The sequence below is a fragment of the Silene latifolia genome, chromosome X (assembly GCF_048544455.1).
Source record: "Silene latifolia isolate original U9 population chromosome X, ASM4854445v1, whole genome shotgun sequence".
In the NCBI taxonomy this organism is placed as follows: domain Eukaryota; kingdom Viridiplantae; phylum Streptophyta; class Magnoliopsida; order Caryophyllales; family Caryophyllaceae; genus Silene; species Silene latifolia.
Genome location: NC_133537.1, coordinates 277,046,707 through 277,073,256, shown reverse-complemented (window position 1 = coordinate 277,073,256; position 26,550 = coordinate 277,046,707). Strand labels below are relative to the sequence as shown.

The following is a 26,550-nucleotide window of genomic DNA, read 5'->3' as shown; positions in this document are numbered from 1 at the left end:
CTTCTCAGTCACTTCATCCCTTCTACGCTTAATTTCTATCCACATATCTTCTTTTTTACTTTTTAATGCATTCACCTTTGCAGTAACTTCAGCTCGCTTCTCATTTATGTCTGCCAAGACCAATGATGCTGCCATTTTAGCACAAAATATGCGCCTTGTAATCTTCTTGCCCAGTTGAGATTCATACGGTTCCCCCTCGTATGCAATCATGTGCATCATTAAAAAACATCCTGATTCCTAGTCAGTGGCATCATGTGTCCGCCATGGCAATTTTGTCTCAAAGATAGGGAATCCTGCTATTGCCTCTCCATCCTTCACTCCTTTACTTTCCAAGTAATCACTGAGTACACCAGCCTACATCAAACAAGACAACACTCTTTTAATTAGTCTTTTAAAACTGTCACAAAGTGTTATTTGAATATTTGAATGTGCGAATAGATATTGACACATACCACTACTCTTGTAATATTATAAACATTGCTATCCTTCCATGATTTATGAATCACGCTGTCGAGTACATCCACCCTCTTGCTTGACATGTCGACACACATGCAAAAGTAGTGTCTTTCGGGATAAAAATCAGTTCTGCCTCAAGATTTCATTCTGAGTTATCAGCTATAAACCTATCCCAACACTCATACACACTGTTAGCTTGTGTATCAACCTGTGTACCATTGGATTCTCTTTCAACCAGAGCATTGATGTCCTCCTGATATATTAATAACAAGTCAAATGAATGCACATTCATTCACAATAACAGACTTACTCAATCACTGTAACATACATGCATAATCACAAGAATAGATTAAAGATGATCGATGACTACTTACCATGTGATTTATTCCAAAAAACATAAGTGTTTTTGTGCCTTTCTCAGTGTGTGCTATGTTATTCAGTAGCATAGCCCAATATTCTACGACATTTTGATTTAGATGTACTATTGGCATCAACGTTTGTATATCTTCTCTTGTTAAACTCTTTTATGCATTATACACCACCACAGACTCTCTATGTCCAAAAAAAATTACCAGTTAACAGCTTACATGTGTAATTACATTCCCTTTTACAGTAGATAGGATTCAATTTTTAATACCTTTGATCAAATATGTAGTCATCCAGAAAGCAATAATCAGCCACTTCCTTCCTCGTAATCAATATCAATGAGAAACGCGATTTATTATTTCTCATAAATCTTGACACAAGAATAAAATTAGGTTCTGGTTCTCCGCAGATAATATATGCGCACCAATGCCATCTCGATGCTCCCTTTATTCGATCGCCTAAGACTGACATAGGTGTCTTCAGATAGTCATCACAGCTGTTCTGTTTTTTTGCTTTTGGTGTTGACCATAATCGTTCTTGTTCAAGTCCTGTTTTCAGTTCATGCAAATAATATTACTTACAAGTCGCAAAACGTTTGGAATATAACATGTATCCAAAGAGTTTCTACAAGACCCTTACTCTTTGCTTCCTCTTCAGCCTTTTTCCTACGCTGCTCAACAAGCACAGGCAGTAAAGCTTTTCTTTCAGTCTTGATTTCTTCAACCTTCTCCATCAGTTTATCTCTTGTACTATTAAGGTCACTCATCACAAGTATTGCAAATATCTCTGCCCGATATACAATCCTCGTTGTCGCATTTCCAAGGTCACAATCAAATAGCTTACCAACGTAAAACAACATGTGAAACATCATAAACACTCCACAGTCGACATTGTCATGCAATTCTGTACACTTCCACTTGAATTGCACATTTCTCATTGAAAAACTTTTAACCATTTCGCCCTTTTGAACACCATTTTCATCTAGAAATGCTCCAAACATATGGGCCTGCTTTACAATAATACACATTCAGATACTGTAAACACATTCAGATACTCAGTTCTAAGCTTACAACAATATATCAAATTGCAGTTGCAAAAGCCACTAGAAAACGTACTGTTATCATTGCCATGTCGACATACTCATTTTCTGTAAAGACCCCTCCATACTCTCTGTTGTCTAAGTAGTCAATCTTCTTGTCAATGAAATTTATACAAGCACAAAAAAAGTGCTTATTAAATATCATTGGAATGAATACCTACGAAAACATCAAGAAACAAGCTTTTTAGATATTGGCAGTCATACATTCTTATAGTTTCTTATTGAAAAAGTTTGAAACTATTTTTTCTTACCATGTCAGAATCCAAATTCAATGGACTTTTGCAACACTTGCACCATCCTCTCCATGCATTAAATATTTCTTCCACATATCCTGCCCTTTTATCATCTTCTATTGTCAATAAGCTAATGATTTGTTCCTGAAAATTGAAAGCTTAAATGTTGTCATTATGCTTACCAAAGATAAACATACTATTTCAATTACTATAACATATACATTCCTTCGAGTAACATACAATATAATTACCAGTATAACATACTTCTACAGTTACTATAACATATATAACCCTTCAGAATAACATACCATATGATTAATTCCCAAGTATAATCTGTAGGGTTCATCAGTCAGCACCCTCTTGACAATCAGTTCATTAAGCCTAATTGACCAACATTCTATGACTGATGTTGTTATCAACTCATCGACCATCATACTTTTTGCATCATCCTTTGACAGAAAGTGCAGCAATCCAAATATTGCTAATCTCACTGTAAAAAAAAAAAAAAAAAAAAAAAAAAAAAAAGGAAGTTGTAATATGCAAATGTATATCATACAAATATAGAAAATATATACGAATGTAAAAAGTTGAGTTGTATACTTACTCATTGTTGTAGTTGTGGTCAGTTAGGTAACAGTAGTCTACTACCTCCTTTCTTTGTCGAAGAAGAGGCGTCATCAACTCACTATGTTCAATCATGTACTCCGACAACAGAATTGTCTCCTCTTCTGCATGTCCACATACCAGTGAACATCCGAAATCATAATCGACTACATCCATGCATTCTTCTTCTCTATTTGTGTGTAGTAGATATGAATGCTTATCAGTTGTTCTGTCTTCGGTGGCATCTGAATCTCCATTTGCTGGTTCTTCCACGTTTGTTATAGTTGGAGTCTCTGCCATGTCTCTATACTCATTCCCATGGTCAGACTCTTAGCTGAAGTCGCTGCTGTTTGTATTCTGTGAATTCAGCAAATCCCCTTTGTCTGTTGTCCCCTCATTCAATGTTTTTTTAGCAGCAGGGTTTACGGCCTCCTTGGCTATGTTTAAAACAATCTCTTCTATGCCTTTTGCAATATTCTGTGGTGACTCGTTTGCCTTTGTAGCATTCTGTTGTTCTTCATCTAAGGACTTGTTGTATGCATTAATTAATTCTTCTCACTCTTCAAAAGAAGGTATATCAAGGCTTTGGGCATGTTTCGTCCTCTTCACCAACTCGTCCATATAAGCATGGTACACGGGATTCTTGTATAGTTGCTGAGTTTGTATTGGAGCAACTGGGGTACTCGATTCTGCATTGCTTTTATCAGGCACACCTGTTTCCGACCCTACTTTTCGCTTGAATATCTGCATACGTTCAACATTTCTTGCATGGAAAAGGTCAGAATCCCTTTTCATCTCGAGGAAGAGAAAATGAATGTCCTGTATTACATTACAAGTAAGAATTATAAGTACTACTGTTTTTTAAGTTTTCAAAAGAATTAGCATTAAAAATGATTTTTACAATAACTATTATGTTCTGAACTTACATCAATGGCCTTCTTCTTTAACTGTTCGTCTGATTCAATTCCTGGAGGCAGTTCCATTGCTACATACACTTTCCCTCTCTCAAATCCAGTTTTCTGACTCCCATCTTTTTTTCCCCTTACTTGCGAAACAGTTTCTGATTTTTGCAGACAGATTGGATATTTTGTCTTTGTCATTGTCCCATCTCCCAAGTATCCTACAGCTTTCTCATCACCAACTCTTTTCTTCAACTTTGCATCTGTCCAATGTTGTATTAATGGAAGTTCAGTTGGTTGTACTTCTCCTCTAAACTCGATTCTATGCATGTATGCCAGCATGAGGAACATAGTGCATCCGTAAAGACTCTTACTACCACCTTTAAACTCTTCCACTGCTTTAACCAATTTCTGAAACACATACTTGCACCAATCTAAATCTTTGATTTTTGCAACATGTTGGACAGCGTTAAGCAGCTTGAAATCTAGGATATGACTTGTGTTAGGTGCTAAGAATGTGCACATACTGTAGACCACAAACATCCGCTTGAAGTCATCTCCACTCTCAGTTGTTTGCTTTAACCTTTTAGATAACTGGTTCATCTTGATCATCTCTGTTGTGCCTCCTAATCCGAACCTTTGGCGCCATTGTTCTTTTAAAGGCTCCTCTGCTGACTATTTACAACGACCAATCGGTGTAAATTCCACTTCATTACCTTGCCTAGGTAACATGAAAAAGTCATGGATATCATCCTTTTTCAGAATAAACTCCTTTGTACCAGAAGCTTTGAACAGGAAGCTGTTGTGGTTGAATGCCTTTATCACCCATTTTATTATCCCCTTTGGGAATTCGGTTATTTTCAATTCTAACAGGCCCCCAAAACCAATCTCTTTAACTGCTTGTTTTTGTTCATCTGTGAGATTGTTAATAATTTCGACCAAAGTTGTTGATCGACATTTAACTACAAATTCAACAGGCCTGCAACACAAACTATACATGTTACAAAAAAGTAAATAAACAACAACAACAACAACAACAACAACAACAACAACAACAACAACAACAACAACAACAACAACAACAACAACAACAACAACAACGACGACGACGACGACGACGACGACGACGACAACGACAACGACAACGACAACAACGACAACAACAACAACAACAACAACAACAACAACAACAACAACAACAACAACAACAACAACAACAACAACAACAACAACAACAACAACAACAACAACAACAACAACAACAACAACAATTTATTCATGTAAATCAAATTACAGAAACAACAAATTCACTCACTGTAACATGCAATAATACTAATGTAATGACACATTGAATAACAAGAATGAACACATTGCTTAACAACAAATCGAATAAATATTTCTTCAGTATAACATTCCTATCCATTTCTATGACAGTTTACAGATACAATTACACATTCCACTTTCCAAATAGAAACTATAACATACATATTTCTTCAGTATAACATTCCTATCCATTTCTATGATAGTTTACAAATTAGGTTACCCGTGTAAACAACATCAACAGTTCATTAATATAACATACATAATCATTTACTAGAACTTAATGAAGAATAGAAACACTACATACTTTTGTTTCCTTTTAGGCTTTTCAGCGTGGTCAACAACGTCTTTCTCCATATTGTTTGCTTTCAATTCATTACCAACATTCTTCTTCAAAGTCACCTTTAGTTTCTTCGCATTAGTAGTAGGAACTTCATCGTCTACATCCTTGTTTTTTCTTTTCCCCTTTTTCGTTTTAGGGCTTGAATCTACTTTTTTACTCGTTTTCTTCATTATACTTCTTCGATTCCTGCATTTTTTTATTAACATTGCTTCAATTCATCATCGTGTATACAAACTACCATTGTTACATACCATTATTGAAGTAGAAAACAACAAAATAATATCACAATACTAAAATTAAAATGATAAAACTTATCACTACTACAGATACAGGCTATAACAACGGTCAAAAACCGTTGTTATATAAAAAAGCGGACGTTGTTAAAGCGTTCGTTGTAAAAGGTTTTAACAACGGTTGGTTTTCTTAAGGAAACCGTTGTGAAAAATATTAACAACGGTTTTAAGTATAAAAACCCGTTGTGGAAAGTGTGACTCAATTTTGGGGGGAAAGTTATAACAACGGGTTTGAATATACAAAACCGTTGTTATAACTAAAGACAACGGGTTGTTTGTAAATAACCGTTGTTGTTTGTTCTTAAAAAATAAAAAAAAATTAAATTAAATATTACTAGATGCATGTATAATTACGGCTCGTTAGAATTCCGATGCATGCAGAATATCCCTTAATAAATTAATTACCAACAGTTTTGAAAAAACTTATAAATGTGACTAGCTATAAATATTAAAGCATCATTTACTAACATTCATTAATTGAAACAACATGGCAATGAACCCTAATTTTATCAACAACGAAGAATGGCTTACACAAACGATTGAAGATGATGGGAAGGTTCTCGCCGGGCTTCCCGCCGATCAACACCCATTAATCAAAGCATCCCTTGAACATCAACGGAATTATTGGATTAAGAGGCGTGAAGCAGTCCGGCTTGTCAACAAAATATGAAGCCTCATCATCATCATCATCTTCATACCCTCGTCGGCCTGTTACTCGCAACTTGGCTGCAGCCAGAGATATGTTGAGTTGTACTCTTCCAACCTTATCTCCACATGCAAGTCGTGTCCTTGCATATATTCAATCTGTTATTGCAAAATATGAAGCCAATGACCCGGAAGTTAGCGGTATACCAGAGTGGCGTGATTGGTGGCGAGTTGAGAAGCGCTTTTTACGCTTAACCGGGTTGTTCCTAACTTATTATACATCTTTTGATTTCGATAATTCTTTGTAATGTATTTGGTTTAAAATTAAATGAAATGATCATTTTGAAAGTGTTGAGTTATGCTTGTTTGATTTGCTTCCATTTTTTGAACTCCATAGATCGGTCATCATCAAGATCCAGTTATTACCGCCATCATCTCAGGCATATGAACGGACAATATGGAATGAGAAGGGTTAGTAATAAGATTTGAAGCATTGAGAGATATGATGATGCTGATTATGGCACAACTTCCTAACATATATATTAATTAAAAAACAACTCAACCCACACATTGCTTAGTATAAATACATTGCATTATCTCAACTAACATGCATTTCCATTATCTCAATATATTCTCCAAACCCTAACTGCTAAAACAAACTCCAAATAAATTAACCATCTCCTTAATCTTTCAAAACAAACTCCAAACTCCAACAAAATGAATGATATCATCCTTAAGACTCTTACTATGCTCGATCCGATCAAGGACGCCAAAGAAGATGGCTTGACGGAGCAAAGAAAGAAATGGCAGCCTGACTATATGACGATATAGCGGATCTTTGAACGGAACCTAATGGTCGATAAAAACACATACATGGAAATGAAATAATTAGAAAAATAAAATAATGACGATGAAACAAACCTGATAATTACAGAACGTACGTAAAGAGACGATGAAATCAACAGTGACGGCGAGAAGATAAAGCGACGATGAGAAAGAGAGAAAGAGACGATGAGAAAGTGTGTGTTTTGTGTTTGTGTTTGGTCTTTCTTTGGGTTTGTGTTTGTGTATTAAGGTTTGTGTTTTGTGGCTGCAGCAGACTTGTGTTTGTGTGGTTTATAGTATGAAAGGTATTGACAACGGTTATTAAACAACAACCGTTGTGAAATATGTTTTAACAACGGTTGTAAAAAACACCCGTTGTTAAATAAGTTTTAACAACGGGTTTCAAAAATAACCGTTGTGAATACTTTTCACTAACTTTGTGCCAATTTTGCGCCAAATTATTAACAACGGTTGTTCATGTGTGACCCGTTGTTAAAACGAATAACAACGGTTTTTATAACCATACCCGTTGTAATTGATTTTAGTAAAATTCGTGCCATACATTCTACAACGTCTATTGTGATTTTCGTGAATAATCGTTGTTAAAGGGGCGTTGTAGTTGCCTGGATTTGTAGTAGTGTATATACACCATGAAAAGGAGATTTGAATTTCAATTATACCTATTATTGAGTGATATCAACGATTATTGTTCTTGATTTTTGAAGCAACTGATGATTTTAATTTTTTTGATTGTTATAACGGTGTATTGGTGATATTTTTTGAGGAAAACGGTTGACAGATGTTTGAAGAGGAGAGAGAAAGTAAAAAAATTGGAAATTTTGAAACATGAGTCGGATCCCATTTGTATATATATATATATATATATATATATATATATATATATATATATATATATATATATATATATATATATACGTATAATACCATACTAACTACTCATATATATACACTTACCCCTTATCCACTCATCCTAACCTTATCCACATAAAATTACATCACAATCCACCATCAAATTAGAAGAGAAAAAGAAGAGAGAAAAGAGAGAAAATGAAAATGAAGATTTTGTCCCTCCGCCTCGAGATCGTAAGGTAAAACCGTCTTAAACTTGTTTATATATTATTTAATTAATACCGTTGACCCGCCTCGACATTGGCTCACGTCTGACTGTCATTGACCACCCCTTTGACTATTGTTGACCACCTAAAACGGGTTGACCGAACTAGATCTAGGGTTTTAGGTTGTTGTGGTGTGACCGTCTTACCGTGATTGACTTGGGTTGGGGTGGTTGTGTCGTGGGTTGAGTGGAGGCCGTAGTGGAGGTCGTGGGTGGTGGTTTAAGGGGCGGCAAGTGGTGGTAAACGGGTTGTTTTTGGGAGATGTCGAGTTGTGTGTGGTTGTTGTTGATTATTATTGTTATTGTCGTATGGGTGTGGTTGGGCTCGGTTCTAGTGGTGGTCAAGGGTGCTGGGCAGGACCACGGTGTACCGTGGCTAGGTGGTGGTACGAATGGCGGTGGTGGTTTGGTGGTGTTTGAAAGGGGGGGTGGGGTGCCGTGTATGTGTGTGTGTGTGTGTGTATGTGTCGAATGGGGGTGTTGGTGGGGCGGTTGTTAGGTTGTTGTTGCCGCTGCCTTGGTCGGCCGTGGGTGGCTGTGTGGTGGCCCACGATGGTGGGCCATGGTGGTGGTATTGAGTGGTTGTTGACCTTGAGTCTTAAGACGGGTTTTGGCTAGTTTTAAGACGGGATTTGTTTATTTAATTTTGTATTTAATTTAATTAGAATTAGTGATTATCGTATTTTAATTATCTTGTTTAGGAGATGGTTTTATGAGATGGTTTAATGAGACGGATCTTACTTGTGTTGAGTAGCTTTGGAGATTTGTTAAAAGGTAGGTTTATCCTACTCAGTTTCACAGTTGTATTTATTTATTAAATGAGTCTCTTGTCATTCATTTGCATTGAGTGAGTCGTATTGCATGTTGTTGGTTATGATGACTCGAGGAGTCGGGATATTTGTGATACTGGTATTTGTGACGTGTTTGGCATGTCTGTGGTGCATTGCATATTATGTATTGTGATGACTGTATATGTTGGAGGTTGTTGTTGTTATGGAGACGTAAGACGGTTGGGAGACAGTCTTAAGCTTGAGTCGCCTCTTGGAGCTTCCCACTCCAAGACGGATGTGCACATTAATGGCTTGAGTTACGGAGGGACTCGTGTGGTTGAGACACGACGTCTGGCAGGGGATCCGGGTGGCTTCCGGACTCGGTACGTCTGGGCGTGTCCCAGTACCGGTTTGTGGTTGTTGGTATGTCTAGGCATGTCCCGGTACCAGTGTGGTTGTCGGTATGTCTGCGCGTGTCCCGGTACCGTGGAGGTGATCGTTGGATAGCGTGTCATTCATTTCATAGTCATGTTGCTTATTCACACACTTGAGTCGTGTCACACTTTATTTATTGAAACTGACGTTAGTGTGTCTGTGTAATTGTCACCTATTTCCGGAGTGGCCTGTGTCGATCCATATGATATTTCCGATCATATGAGGAGTAGGTTAAGTACAGGTTTTTCTTGTAGACGTGATCGGGATTCGGGTCGCGCTACGGACTTTGGAGTCGAGTACTTAGCCACTAGGTGGATGATATAGTCCTAGACGAGTTGTATTTCATTTATCTTTTGTTTGCGTTTATGATTTGTAATCACTAAACTTATTCATATATAATAAACGTTTCTTGATTTTATCTCTGATTTACAGCCTTGGAAAACCGAGATGGTAACATCTCCCAATTACCTTGGCCCAGTAAGAAGGGGTGTTACAATAAAGATCAACAAGGGAATTTAGAAATAGTTTTAAATGACGAAAGAATAAAGAGGTATAATAAAATAAGGTAATAACAAAATTTTTGCGAAATTTACAGCCCAGAAATTGGCACTCGGTCGAGTGCTGAGTTCACTCGGTCGAGTGCCAGTCTACTCGGTCGAGTGCCCTCTCCACTCGGTCGAGTAGCTCACTTCCAGAAATTTTCAAGTTTCTGGAAATTGGTCCACTCGGTCGAGTGGTAGGGTTCACTCGGTCGAGTGACTGATACTCGGTCAAGTACTAGCTCGCACTCGGTTAAGTGCCTCTCCATGGTTTGCAATTTCTGACTAAGAATTAATATTCTTATACTAACGACTACTTTACCAACAACTATTACAAATCACACTCTAACTGTAGCATTAATGAAATCCAATATAGATGCGGTAATAGCATTCCAAAGGACGGGGCTAGTGCCCCTCACAGACCAACACGTAACAACCACTTCCAAAACACGTTACACATTACTCTTTTTCATCCAAAATTTTCACATATTAACATGTACAAAATGAATAACTACCTCATGCAAGAATCCTATCAACTGGCTACAATACACATGCAATTTAAGGCTTTAAACTCATCATATTGAAGCACGTAACGCTCATACAATTAAATTTACTTCACATGAAACAATCCTTTATCCATATAACATATATCTCACTCAAGTGAATATTTCCATTCCATCATTTCAACTATCACACATTATCATATACCAATGAAAGGTTATATCAAGCAAAAAGAGAAATCTATAAACTCGTATCAACACATAAAACCACGTCATGCGATGACTTGCCAACTTAACATTACACACATGAAATCACACAACATTGTAATTCACGTTTCCCGACTCATAACCACTCACGTACTGACAAACCGAAACAATAGGATCTAGTTTTGAAATGAAGGATCCTTCTCACCCAAAACCGACCTCATATTATACTCACCTCGGGTTCATTTTATTAGACACTCCTAGATTCATTTTGGTTCATTGGTTTAGGTTCCAAATCGTCACTCTGATACCACTTTGTAACACCCCCTTCTTACCCGGCCAAGGTAATTGGGAGATGTTACCGTCTCAGTTTCTCGAGGGAGTGAAATCGGAATTACAATTAAGAAACTTCATTAAATAAATAACATGTCTAGTTATTACAAACATAAACTAATGAATAAATGAAATACAACTCGTTTATGACTATGTCATCTATGCTACACGACTCGACTCCGAGTCCAAGGCGTGACCCCAAATCCCGATCACGTCAACAAGCAAAACTTGTACTTAACCTGCTCCCCATATGATCGGAATATCATATGGATTGGCACAGGCCAACCCAAAAATAGGTTACATAGACACACAAACGTCAGTTTCAATAAATAAAGTGTGACACGACTCAAGTGTGTGAATATGCAACATGACTATGATAAGAATGACACGCTATCCAACGTCCACCTCCACAGTACCGGGACACGCCCACACATACCGACAACCACACTGGTACCGGAACACGCCAGACATACCAACAACCACAAACAGGTACTTGGACACGCCCAGACGTACCGGGTCCGGAAGCCAACCGGATCCCCTGCCAGACGTTGTATCTTACCCACACGAGTCTCTCCGTAACTCAAGCCATTAATGTGCACATCCCTCTTGGAGTGGGAAGCTCCAAGAGGCGATTCAAGCATAAGACGGTCTCCCAACCGCGCGTTACGTCTCCATAACAACAAGTAATCCACTATGTCGTCCGACATACAACACAATACAATAAATGCAAGATACCGTATAACATACCAATTACCGACTCATTCAATACAATTAACCAATATCATGTTATAATGCAATGACCATAAAAATACGACTCACATGACCAATTAAATATATTAAAACTGAGTAGTATTAACCTACCTTTTCGTAAGCCCCATAAGCAAATCCAAATCCAATAATAATACCGCTTCATAAAACCGTCACCTAATTAAAGTAATTAAATACGTTTAATTACTAACAAATTAAATTAAATACGAATTCGATTAATTAAAACCGTCTTAAAACTACCCAAAACCACCACCATAGCCCGCCAACGTGGCCACCTTCCCCCACCCTCGACCATGGTGGCCAACCGCTACCATAGCCACCCCAAGGCGGCAGCCACGAGGCCACCACCAGCCGCAACAACAACCAGCAACACACCATTCGACGCCCCATCTTTACACGCGAAATACCAACAAAACAGCCACCATAACGCCACCACCGTGGGCCACCTTCACGCCACCCCTGGTTATTGTGGTCAGCGACCCTAGGCGACCACCACCTTCACCCCCAAACACCAGCATCGGCGACAACAAGCCGCAACAACAACCACGACACAACCACAACACAACCCGTACACCCTCTCTTTGCCACTCGATTCCGCCACCTACAACCACCCAACCCACCAACCAAGACCACCATGGAATTCTCCTAACAACCCACGACACAACCATCCAAACCCCAGCCTGATAAGATCACGTTTTGGTGGTTAAAAATCCATCTTAAGACGGTCGCACAAAACAACCCATACACATGTATAAAACTCGGTCAAACCCAGATTTGGGTGGTCAATGGCAGTCAACGGGTGGTCAAAGACGGGTCAAGGACGGGTCAAGGTCGGGGTCTATGGTATAAATTAATTAGGATAAAGGACGGTATTACCTTACGATCTCGAGGCGGGGTGACGGAATCTCCAAATCTCCTCTTCTTCTCTTCTCCCTTATCCTTTATGTGGATTTTATGAGATTTTGTGACTGGTTAAGGGTGGATAAGTGTATATAAGGTGAGTGTAGTATGATAGGTGGATTTTATCAGATTTTGTGACTGGTTAAGGGTGGATAAGTGTATATAAGGTGAGTGTAGTATGATAGGTGGAGTGTATAAATACATGTATTATCAATTATTATTATTATCATTATTATTTATATTATTCCGTCTCATACATAATTCGTAAAAAAATACAATATAATACAATATAATATAATATATATAATTATACATAATTCGTATAAAATACAATAATTCGGATATAAAACCAAAAAATATCCTCCAAATTTCCCATTATATTGACAAACCACCTCCCCACATTCCCTTCAAAAAGTCTCCCTATCCAAACTCCCAAAGTCCTACATCTGATCTATGGCCGATCAACAAGAACTCGGACAACATCCAGACGGCCCCACATGGACCGAACTCCTAGGGTCCCACAACTGGCACAACCTCCTGGACCCACTCAACGATGAACTCCGCCACCTCATCATCCGATGTGGTGACTTATGCCAGGTCACATACGACACCTTCATCAACGACACGAACTCGTCCTACTGCGGCTGCAGCCGCTACGCTAAGTCTGATCTTCTTCATAAGACGGCTTTTCCGGGTGGGTCCGACAAGTATGACGTAGTGGGGTTTTTGTACGCGACAGCGAGGGTGAGCGTACACGAGGCCTTCCTGCTCAAGTCTATGTCAAGGGAGAAGTGGGATAGGGAGTCTAATTGGATCGGGTTTATCGCGGTATCGAATGATGCAGCTAGTGAGGAGATGGGGAGAAGGGAGATTTATGTGGCTTGGAGAGGGACTACTAGGAATTATGAGTGGATTGATGTTCTTGGTGCTAAACTTCAGTCTGCTAACCTTCTTTTACGTGACTCCAATCATCGTAAGCTCTTTATTATACATTTACTTCCTTTGTCCCAATGATTTGATTAATATATCTGGCTCAATAAATATAAAATATAAACAAATAAATGAGACTCAAGTTATATTTCATACACATGTTGACACAAGTCTCATAACACAGTATACATACGTACAAATTACAAAGTATTCCGTACTCCATAATAATCAAGGTAGGATAAAATGAATTTACTTTTAAGGCTGATGCAAGTGGAAATCACTCATTTTGCCTGAAATATCTTGTTATCAAACTAAATTTTAAATAAATGCAGAGTATAACTTTCAATTGAACATATTTATTTTGGGCTCGGTTATAACTCCATGGTATATTTTGATATCAATTGGTCTTTTTTAAGACGAATGTAACTGTTTAATATTAAAACTAGTTAAATAGAAAGGACACGCTTTTTGATAGTTCGTAGACAATATGCCTTTATTGTATCTATCATATTTAAGCTGGTTTACGTCTTAAACAAAAATTTGTAATTTAATGTATAAAATTTGTGATCCGGGTTATGAGTATATACAGATGCAACTAGGGATGGCAATGGACCGGATCTGGATAGGGTCCGATAGGATCCAGATCCATATCCGTCACGCCAACGTTGGATCTATATCCGACCCATATCCGGCGGATCCAAATTTTCCAGATCCATATCCAGATCCATTTTCAAATAAGTGGATCCATATCCAACCCACATCCACGGGGTCCGAAAAATTAGGATCCATATCCTACTCATCAAGGTCCGGATCCGCGGATCTGGATAAGGTCCAGGATCCGTTGCCATCACTAGATGCAACCTACTCATAAAAGTGATTTATTACCGTGTCTTGGACTCTGGCGCATATAAAGGTATCAGAAATAGTTCATTTGACATAGGTGATATACTATATAGGTACATGGCCAATGATAGAAGTATACAGAGTTTAGTATAATTGCTATTGCATAAAGCATAATGTTGCAATCAGCATTCAATGAAATGAATATTCGATAGCATAAAGGAATAAACTTTAAGAATATGGTGTACAGAGTTATAGGGGAAAGTCAATGTAATTGAGTTGGTGGTAGTGGTTAATTGCTAATTTTCATTTAGATGACTTTATGTAATCTTTAATCTGATTACATTTTTATGGTAAAATGTTACCATTAAAATCGAGTCACATTTAACTGTAAATGGGTCAAATATGACGTCTGAATCTTTCAACCAAAAATGATTATTTGAAGGAAGACCTTCTAGTGGTTAACAACCTTATTCATGATTTGCTGTCATCACAAATTATAGAATGAGATAGTTTCACAATTGTTACTCATGATCGAGACGGTCCCTTTATTTAAAAAAGTCATTCATTTACGTTGTTAAAATAAATCACCACTTTTTAAACTTAGAATATTTTATATATGCTTACTCCTCTGGATTGGATTTATTTTCTCTATTGTATCTACTTACGTACTTCATCAACAGATAATGGGAACCGAGACGATGATGACGACGACGATCACCACAATTCACCCAAAGTAATGAGGGGTTGGCTTACATTATACACATCCGATGATCCCAAATCTCCCTTCACTAAACTCAGCGCAAGATCCCAACTTTTAACCAAAATCAAACAATTAATCGACCAATACAAACATGAAAACCTTAGCATAACATTCACTGGCCATAGCTTGGGAGCAACATTATCAGTCGTAAGTGCCTTCGACATAGTCGAAAATCTAACGACCGAGATTCCGGTTACAGCCATTGTTTTCGGGTGCCCCAAAGTAGGTAATCAAAGCTTCAAGGAAAGATTCAATTCCCACCGAAACCTCAAAGTCCTCCACGTAAAAAATACCATTGATTTGATCCCGCATTACCCACCAGGGCTTTTGCATTATGTTCACTTAGGAGTTGAGCTCGAGATTGACACGAGGAAGTCCGATTACCTTAAGCCGTCGAGGAAGACGGACGATGTTCATAATTTGCAAGGAATGCTACATATAGTAAATGGTTGGCATGGGGTTCATAGAGAGTTTAAGCTAGTGATACCAAGGAGTATTGCATTGGTTAATAAATCATGTGATTTTCTAAAGGAAGAATGTTTGGTTCCAGGTTGTTGGTGGGTTGAGAAGAACAAAGGAATGGTTTTGAATGAGTTTGGAGATTGGGTTTTGACTAAGCCTGAGAAGGATCCCGTTCCTGAATTTGACTAAGTGTACCTTTTTTTTTTGAGGAAGAATTTGACAAAGTAAATTTGGTTGTTTTTGGAGTGGCTTGTTTGTCTTGGTAACTATGGTAAGTATCCAATTATGCCTTTTGAAGTTTTAATAAATCCGTGTGTACTGTGTGTATGTGTGGATTAGTCTCATATATTGTGTAAATGGCTGAATGAACTATTTTATACATGTAAATCACATATTATATGTAGTACTCATCTTGTGATTGACTATTAAACACACTCTCCTTATTGCACCTTTAATGATAAAACCATAATATGATGTTTAATTCATTGATAATAAGCCACATACCGATCAATTTGGATCCTTTCCATTACTTCCCCTCTCCATGTTCTCTTAACGGTCTAGATATTATACTAAAACGATCTAACGGTCACAACTGATAACTTTTAGTAATAGATGGTGTTGTGTAGAAATAATATATAAAATAAATCTATTAAAGGTAATGGAGAGGATCCCAACTCGTCAAGGACAGGGCATCCAAAGGCAATCTTGAACTTGCTGGCGGAGGTGGTCTTGTTCGCAATAAAAGAGTAAACTTCGTTTCCACTTTTGCTTTCTCGTGTGGTATCTGCACATCTGTGAAGCCCGAGCTCTTGGCGCTGGTTACGTGTTTGCAGTTCGCGAAGGATCTCAATGACCCTAAACTTTTATTACATGTGGATAATAGTACCCGTGTCTTGTCAATGATGATAACCTGACTAGTTGTAGCATACGCCCCTTAATTAACGGATGCAAATCTCTTATTCATTCGGAAGGTGATGCGTGAATTTTATATAAGGTTTTTACCTCATTTTTACACGTATTTCTGTGTTATTTACGTGGCATCTAGCTACAAATGCCCCCGAATAGTCTACTTTGGTTTGTCTTGTGTAAATTGCAGGTACAGACCAGAAATGAGCAAAATCGAGCTTAAACTTGTCCTATTTGCATGCATTTTGGAGAATAAGGAATCGGAGCCCGAAATCTTTCACTTAGAGATGCGTGAAGTAGCCTCGGAAGGTGCCAAGGAGTTCACACGTGCTAATATAGCTCGATCGACCAGTTTTGCTACACTATATGATCGATCGAATGCTTTATCCATCAAGATTCACTCGATCGAGCTTTGGTGTCGATCGAGATAGCTGTTACAAGGAATACTCGATCAAACTCCATCTTCATTCGATCGAGAGGATTTTCAAGGCTTGTCCTCGATCGAGTGGTTTCATTTCACTCGATCGAGAGACTCTATGTTTTATGCGAGTTTTGGGCTATTTTCGAGTAGGCTTTTGTAATTAGGAATATATGTATGACGGCAGGACAACTTATGTAGCTCTCTCTCTTCTCTTCCTCACTTTGATACTTTTACCTCTCTACTTCCGATACTCTTCTCTTAGAACCCTAACTTGGATTGCTTGTATTTGTTACTATTACTCCTTTCTTAATCTTAATCCATTATTGCTCTTTATTGTTTTCTCCTCTTTAATCTTTAATTGTTATCATTAATCTCTCTTTATCCTTGTTATCATGCTTAATCTTTATTGCTTATGTATTGTTGTTACCTTTTTAATGACTATGCGTAGCTAATTCACCCTTGCTAAGACATAGGGGAGCCATGATCTTAAGGAATTTGTGAATTAAGTGATTAGGTTTAATGCGAAATTGATCCATGTTGTTAATTGCTACATTTAATTGTTCTTGTCTAATTGAGTCGACGCAATTAGTTAATAAATCACGGTACACCTTGACCTAGATCGGAAGTTTAGAAAGGGTAAGACCAGTAACGAACATTAGGGCACTTTAGTGAAGGCGGAAGCTAAGTTATTAGTGTTTTAGGGCGAATTGAGACCGGAAGGAGATATTCATTACTCTGTAGATTAAACTTGCATTGACTTGAGACCTTAGATTATGTTACTTGAGAATCGTGGTGAACCGATTGTCTTAGTTGCTTTCTCTCTATTTGTTTACTTTCTACTCTTTTACTCTCTTTCTCTCTTTTGACTTTGTTAGTTTAGAACAAACAATTAAAAACCCCCAAGAACTGGTTACCTTGACGGACTTAGTTAAGCCGACATTTTCCCATCTCCCTGTGGAGATCGACCCTACTTGCCACTGACTTCTGTTGGTAGTAATAGGTATTTATTATTGGTACCTGATGACGGTATCAAATTTTGGCGCCGTTGCCGGGGAGGTGGCGTAATTTTGTTGCTTTTATTAAGTTCGTCTCTCATCTCAAGACATTTATTCCTTGAGATTGATCTCATATTTTTCCAAGTTCTTAATTAGTTTTGCAGGAAATCTGTTCTAAAAGAGAACATCGTCATACCTGCTTTGCTGTGGACTCTATTTGCTAAGATGCCGAATATCGCCAGTCATTCAGAACCTACGGTGGATTCTCTTCCTAAAGGTTTCTTGTTACCCACTACTGATTCGGGGACCTTTGGGATCCACCCATCTTATATACAGCTGGTTGAGAGAAATCTCTTCAGGGCGGTACCTGGGGAAAATCCTTGCAAGCACATAGAGCTCTTTACAGAATACTGCTCCACCATTCCTTTAGCTGTTGGGGTGACGCGGGATATAGTTAAAGGAGTCGTTTTCCCTTTCTCCTTGACTGATGATGCCCGGGAGTGGTTGAGAGATTTGGACAGGGAAGCTGCCGGTGTAACTGACTGGAATTCCCTTGCTCTAGCCTTTTATAGACGATATTTTCCCACCACAGCGCACTAATGCGCTGAGAGCTCAAATTACTGCATTTGAGCAATTACCTACTGAAGATTTGAATCGGGCTTGGACTAGGTTCAACAGGCTCGTCCGATCTGTAGACTGTACCTCATCATGGTTTTAAGCGTTGGTTCTTATGTACCCAATTCTACAATGGGTTGTATCCTGACCAGAGAGCTATTCTTGATAATGCGGCCAAGGGGAGGTTCCAGAAAAACGTAGAGGATGATCAAGGATGGCACCTTATTGAGGAAATGGCCATCCACGTTGCCGAATATGGAAATCCTCGAGGAAGTAGGTATGTAAATGAGTTGGTGGTAGCTGAAGTGGAAAGTCCTAGTGGAAGGTTAAGCAGTCCGGAGATTTTACAAGCTACGGGTGTGCGTGAACAAGTTTGTGCCATAACTGAGCTGGAGGTAGTTTGTGGTAGATGTGGTACGGAGGGGCATGACCCTATTACTTGTATGGCGGATGTAGAGCGCGTCCATACCTATCAAAAGTTCAAGCAAGGATTTCTATTCTCTAAGCTATATGAAGATTTGACAACAACAAGTACTTCTAGCCCTTCTGAACCAATACCACAACCGATTGATTCATCATCTACAGATGGAGAGCTCGCTGAATTGAAGTCACTAGTGCTAAACTTAACACTACAATTTGGCCAGAAGTCCGATAAAAGTGACAATGCTATAGTAGAATTGCGAGATCAAGTGGTGCGGCTTTCACTCACGCAAAGTCAAGTGAATTATTCACCTCCATGCGACCCGGTCAATGCCATAAATCTCCGAAGCGGTCTTACTTATGATGGACCAAAAATGTCGGAAGACGGGGCTGTGACAGCTAATAATACCCCGGATAATGATTGGGAGGAGTTAATTGACGATATCCCTGCTGAATATCATCCTGCAGCTCGATCGAGTGATCTTTCAACTCGATCGAGTGATTTATCCTCCCAAAGTACTCGATCGAACATAATACCTGCTCGATCGAGAAGTGCCCTATTTGAAGGATTCGATCGAGGAGTTAATTCCCCTCGATCGAGTAACCTGCCAGAAAATACTGTTCGATCGAGTGATTCTGGAACTCGATCGAAAGCTGCTGGAATTGAAGAACTCGATCGAGAGGTGTACATTCCTCGATCGATTAATTTTCCTGATAAAACTGTTCGATCGAGTGGTAACAATGCTCGATCGAGCACCTGTACCAGCGGAGCTTCAACGTCAAAGCCTAATTCCGCTACCGTGACATCTTCCCCTGCTGTGGAGGTGCCACGTTCTGATAAAGGTAAAGAGAAGGTCGCGGGCCCGCTTATTGCTATCAGGGTTCCTTATCCCGGACGTCTGAAAGATGCTAAGGTCGAGCGACAGTACGGTAAGTTTGTGGACGTGGTCAAGAATCTTCTGGTAACCGTCCCTTTTACTGAACTTATTACCCAGGTACCCACTTACGCAAAATTTATGAAAGACATTGTGACGCGTAAGAGGGAGCTTAGCGAATTCGAGACTGTTGCATTTATGGAAGAGTCTAGTAATTTACTTCTTAATAAGGCTCCACCTAAAATGAAAGACCCGGGTAGTTTCTCTATTACCTGTACCATAGGCAATAAAGTGATAGACAAGGCTCTTTGTGACGTAGGAGCCAGTGTCAGTGTCATGCCCTTTTCTGTCTGCAAGAAGCTTAATATGGGTCACCTTAAAATGACTAAAATTACATTATAGATGGCTGATAGATCTGTAAGACGACCCTTGGGTATCTTAGAGGACGTGCCTGTCAAAGTAGGCAAGTTCTTTATACCAGTGGACTTTGTTGTTTTAGACATAGCTGAGGATACCCGGACCCCAATTATACTAGGAAGACCATTCTTATGTACAGCTGGGGCCATTATTGATGTCAAACAAGGGCGTTTGACTCTTGCAGTAGGGGATGACGCGATCACTTTTAGTCTGCCTAGTACACTTGCTCGGCCAATGATAGAGGATACTTGTTATTCTGTTGATATTGTTAACGAGTCTGTTTATGACTTCTGGTCGGGTTCTTTATAAAGGATCCACTAGAAGCTTTGATGCTTTTCGATGAGTGTGCAGATAACCCAGATAACAATATGCTGTGTTGGATATGCTTGAAGCTGCTTTAGATGAGCGTGAACTCACCGACGCTGAAGGAGAGAGAGTGGAACAAATGATTAATACTCTTTGCGCCATAGAGTTAAAGGTACCTGAGCGTAAGTCTCTTCCTTCTCATCTTAAATATGCTTTCTTAGATGATAGAGAGCAATATCCAGTTACTATTAGTGCTAAGCTTGACGATGATCAGCTAATTGCTTTGTTAGCTGTGCTTAAGAAAAACATGAAAGCTATGGGTTATTCTTTGGATGACATCAATGGGATTAGTCCCGATATCTGTATGCACAGGATTGAGCTTGAGGAGGATCACAAACCTTGCAGACAGGGTCAGCGCCGGCCGAACCAAAAGATGCAAGATGTTGTGATGGCTGAGGTAATGAAGCTGCTTGACGCAGGTATTATCTATTCTGTTGGTCATTCTAAGTGGGTGAGTCCAGTTCAGATAGTTCCTAAGAAAGGAGGGACTACTGTGGTCAAGAATGACAAAAACGAGTTGATACCTACTAGAGTAGTAACTGGTTGGCGGATGTGTATAGACTATAGACAGCTGAATGCCGCCACAAAGAAAGATCACTTTCCCCTTCCTTTCATTGATCAAATGGTAGAAAGGTTAGCTTCTCATAAGTTTTTTCGTTATCTAGACGGATACTCAGGGTTCTTTCAGATCCCTATTAATCCAGATGATCAGAAAAAGACTACTTTTACTTGTCCTCAATGTGTTTTTGCTTATCGCAGGATACCTTTTGGTCTATGTAATGCCCCTACTACCTTTCAAAGGTGCATGATGGGAATATTTTTTGAGTATATAGAGTCTATTATGGAAGTCTTTATGGACGACTTTAGTGTCTATGGAAGTGACTTTGCTAACTGTCAGTCTAACCTTGATAAAGTGTTGCAGCGCTACATTGAGGTTAATCTTGTGCTTAATTGGGAGAAGTGCCACTTTATGGTCAACGAGGGAGTTGTCTTAGGGCACTTAGTTTCTGACAGGGGTATTGAGGTTAACAAAGCAAAGGTGCAAGTAATTCAGCAATTACCTCTTCCTGTTAATGTCAAAGGAGTGAGGAGTTTCCTTGGTCATGCTGGCTTTTATCGCCGGATTATTAAGGACTTTTCAGAAATTGCTAAACCACTTACACAGCTGTTGCTTAAGGATGCCCCCTTTGCATTTACTGATAAGTGTCTTTCTGCTTTTAACAGGTTGAAGCAGGCCTTGATTTCGGCGCCGATTATACAGCCTCCCGACTGGTATTTGCCGTTTGAGATTATGTGCGACGCTAGTGACTATGCACTAGGAGCGGTGCTAGGCCAGAGGAAAGACAAGGCTTTGAATGCAATCTACTATGCGAGCCGAACTCTGGATGAGGCTCAAGTGAAGTACACCACCACTGAGAAAGAGCTGCTAGCCGTGGTTTATGCGCTAGAAAAACTTCGTTCTTAACTGATAGGGTCAGAAGTTACTGTTTTTACTGACCATGCATCGCTGAGACACCTTCTGGCTAAGAAGGAAGCTAAACCACGGCTGTTAAGATGGATACTCCTTCTCCAGGAGTTTGATTTGTAGATCAAGGTTAAGAAGGGTGCTGAGAACGTAGTAGTTGATCATCTGTCGCGACTATCACAGCAAGAGGGAGAAGATTCTTTACCAATTGATGATTCTTTTCCCGATGATTCATTATTTGCTGTTTTGTCTTCTATTATTAACCATGACCCTTGGTATGCATATTTAGCTAATTATGTTGTTAGTGGCGCGCTGCCACCTAACCTTTTTTATCAGCAGAGGAAGCGTTTTCTCTATAACGCTAAGTAGTATTTCTGAGATGATCCTTATTTATTTAAGGAGTATGCAGACGGTTTCTACAGACGGTGTATTCCACAGTAGGAGACCAAGGCAATATTGGAGGGCTGTCATTCATCCTCTTATGGTGGTCACCACGGTCCATCGCGCACCGTGGCTAAGGTACTTCAGTCTGGTTTTTATTGGCTTACTTTGTTTGCTGATGCTAAGGTTTTTGTTTCAGCTTGTGATGCTTGCCAACGCTCCGGGAATATTTCTAAGAGACATGAGATGCCACAAAATGGTATCCTAGAGGTCGAGGTTTTTGATGTCTGGGGCATCGATTTCCAAGGACCCTTCCCGTCTAGCAAATGTAACAGGTATATCTTGGTAGTTGTAGATTATGTGTCTAAGTGGGTGGAGGCGATTGATTCACCTAATTGTGATGCCAAGACCGTGATTAAAATGTTGAAAAAGGTTATATTTCCCCGATTTGGTGTCCCTAGGGTCGTTATTAGTGATTGGGGAATGCATTTTAAAGAAAAGAAACTAACTTCTATTTTGTCTAAGGTTGGTGTCCAACACCGGCACGGTTTGGGGTATCATCCCCAAACTAGTAGGCAAGTTGAGCTCTCTGATCGAGAGATTAAAGAGATTTTAGCTAAGGTAGTTTCTAAATCATGAAAATATTGGAGTCTTAAACTGGAAGATACATTATGGGCTTATCGGACTGCCTTTAAAACACCGATTGGTGCATCACCATATCGGCTAGTTTATGGGAAGTCCTGTCATTTACTTGTTGAGTTAGAATGTAAGGCTTGTTGGGTTATTCGTGAACTTAACTTTGATCCTAAGTTGTGTGGTCAAAACCGTTTATTGCAGCTAGATGAACTGGAGGAGTTTAGGCTAAATGCCTATGATAGCTCATGCATCTACAAAGAGAAGACGAAGAGATGACACGACAAACGGATCATACCTCGAGAATTTCATGTCGGGCAGAAGGTGTTGCTGTTTAATGCCCGACTGCGCTTATTTCCTGGCAAGCTGAAGTTCAGGTGGAGTGGCCCTTATACAGTGACAGCTGTCACTAAATTTGGGTCCGTCGAGTTAGAAAGTTCTGAGGGCAATAGGTTCAAGGTAAATGGACAATATGTGAAGAATTACCATGAAGCAAATGATGCAGATAACCGAGTTGAAGTCCTGTACTTCGAAAATCCTGATGAGCCAGCTAATTGAAGCCAGAAAGGTCGTGCGGGACCTCTTAAACCTGCGCTATCTGGGAGGCAACCCGGACTATTTTGTTGTACTTTCATTTGAACTTGTTATTTCATTTTATGTTGTGTGTTTAAACTCTAAACGCTGAACTTGTGCCACTCGTGTTAGTCTTGTACTCCTTTTGTGCGATTTTGCAGGTGATTGGCTCGATCGAGTGGTTTTTTCACTCGATCGAACACTTTTGCTGGAATATCTGCTCGATCGAACAACTGATGCTTTCTATCGAATCCCTACAAATCCACACTTATCGATCGAGTACCCCATCTTATCGGTCGAGCACTTCTGGCACCTTATCTACTCGATCGAACATCTATGAACCTCTCGACCGAGTTCTGCTACCATATCTCGCCTGCTGCGATGCTACTAGGCTATACCTGACCGTCCATGTTCATGGTCGGTTTGGGGAGGTCCCTCATTTACGTTGTCTTGTAAGTTTTCTGACTCCCGTTCTCCTTTTCTCTTTAGTTTGCATTTCTTTCCCTATTTTTGGTACAATGAGGACATTGTACAGTTTGGTTTGGGGAGGTATGCATCCATATCTGTGTCTGTATGATTTGTTGCATTTCAGTTTGCACGTTTATTTATTTTCGCCTGAATTGTTGTTCTATTTCAAACTTAATAATCCAGTTTCACGTTTATTATTGCATTTAGGTTGAGTCATAACGATTAAACTTTTACGCTACTTTGAGTCCCTTTACCCTTACCTTGCATATTCTTGACATTTTGTTGGCATGGTAATGTGCATAATCTACGAGTTTTTGTTTCACTTTTATCTGAACGAATATACTTGACTCATATATTGGCAAGCTACATTTACATTCTAAGGTTAGAGCATAATAAACTGGTGACATTCATGACCGGTTTCATATAGGATGTGAGTAGTACTCTCTATAAGTCATGTAACATCAATTTGCATAAACATGAATTCAGTCTGCTTGATACCTGTATGCATTCGGTCTGTGGTTGGTGACACATGTTAGGAGCGGCAATTCCCTTTATTTCATTCTACCCATGAGCTCCACATAGCCAAATTGCCCATTTTGTCCTATATAGCTACAATCTATAATTTTGCCTACCCTAGCCGAGATAGTAATAGTAGCTGTTGGGAATGTTTCATTGCAATTTAGTTACATATCTGATTTGAGAAGTTAGTGGAAATACTGAAGAGAATGGAAAAATATGAATGAAAAAAAAAAGTTGTGAAAAATTCAAAAAGAATGTGAAAAGAAAAAAAAAAAAAAAGATTATGAAAAAATCATGAGCCAAAAGTATTATGTTGTGTTTTACGCTCCCATATTTTATTTGTATCATATGGGGAGTTAACAATTTCATGGTGGTTAGTGAGTTGTGTGCTGCAATTTAGCACTGTTTTGTTTTGATATATTGAGTATGAAGTTGGGATGTGTTTCTAATTTGGATCCGTTGTTGCTGCTAACTCCACATCTCCAGATTCATTATAGCCCCTTCTTACCCATTACCTCACTTACCCAAATGTAAGTCCTCGGTATGTGTCTTGGTCATTAGTTGGTTGGAATGCATATGTACGGTAGTAGAGACTTTATTCATGTTAGTCTGCATGCACGCTCTTATAGGTCGAGTTAAGTGAGTGTCTTTACTTCTTTTTATCTCTTACTTATATACTCACCCCGTGCCTAATTTGTGTGATGAGCGACCCGTGAGAGTCCGATATTTATGAGTCTTGCAAGGTCGATGGTTCAGTAGTTTGAAACATTGATTTAACTCGTTTGCACTTACCTATTGCCACTTTGTCAGTTGTTGCATTAACCCGGTTTGGGTGGGTGATTTGTAGCTGATGAGTTGGTCTCGTTCCGTTAGTTGTCTTTAGTTGCATTCATAGTTTGCTTGGGGACAAGCAAAGGTTTGGTTTGGGGAGATTTGATGCGTGTATTTTATATAAGGTTTTTACCTCATTTTTACACGCATTTCTGTTTTATTTACGTGGCATCTAGCTACAAATGCCTCCGAATAGTCTACTTTGGTTTGTCTTGTGTAAATTGCAGGTACAGACCAGAAAGGAGCAAAAGTGAGCCTAAACTTGTCCTATTCGCATGCATTTTGGAGAATAATGAATCGGAGCCCGGAATCTTTCCCTTAGAGATATGTGAAGTAGCCTCGGAAGGTGCCAAGGAATTCACACGTGCTAATATAGCTCGATCGACCAGTTTTGCTACACTATATGGTCGATCAAATGCTTTATCCATCAAGATTCACTCGATCGAGCTTTGCTGTTACTCAATCGAGATAGCTGTTACAAGGAATACTCGATCGATCTCCATCTTCATTCGATCGAGAGGATTTTCAAGGCTTGTCCTCGATCGAGTGGTTTCATTTCACTCGATCAAGAGACTCTGTGTTTTATGCGAGTTTTGGGCTATTTTCGAGTAGGCTTTTGTAATTAGGAATATATGTATGACGGCAGGAGAACTTATGCAACTCTCTCTCTTATCTTCCTCGCTTTGATACTTTTACCTCTCTACTTCCGATACTCTTCTCTTAGAACCCTAACTTGGATTGCTTGTATTTGGTACTATTACTCCTTTCTTAATCTTAATCCATTATTGCTCTTTATTATTTTCTCCTCTTTAATCTTTAATTGTTATCATTAATCTCTCTTTATCCTTGTTATCATGCTTAATCTTTATTGCTTATGTATTGTTGTTACCTTTTTAATGACTATGCGTAGCTAATTCACCCTTGCTAAGACATAGGGGAGCCATGATCTTAAGGAATTTGTGAATTAAATGATTAGGTTTAATGCGAAATTGATCCATATTGTT

General features: G+C 39.1%; 1 protein-coding gene across 1 annotated transcript; it reads left to right on the top strand.

The window, feature by feature from the left end:
* Positions 1–13,028: 13,028 nt before the first annotated feature.
* On the top strand, positions 13,029–17,321 carry LOC141616798 (phospholipase A1-IIdelta-like). The gene is made up of 2 exons (XM_074433945.1): positions 13,029–13,639; positions 15,120–17,321. The coding sequence occupies exons 1-2, from the start codon at positions 13,120–13,122 to the stop codon at positions 15,848–15,850; spliced, it is 1,251 nt and encodes a 416-aa protein (XP_074290046.1). The 5' UTR covers positions 13,029–13,119; the 3' UTR covers positions 15,851–17,321.
* Positions 17,322–26,550: the final 9,229 nt, after the last annotated feature.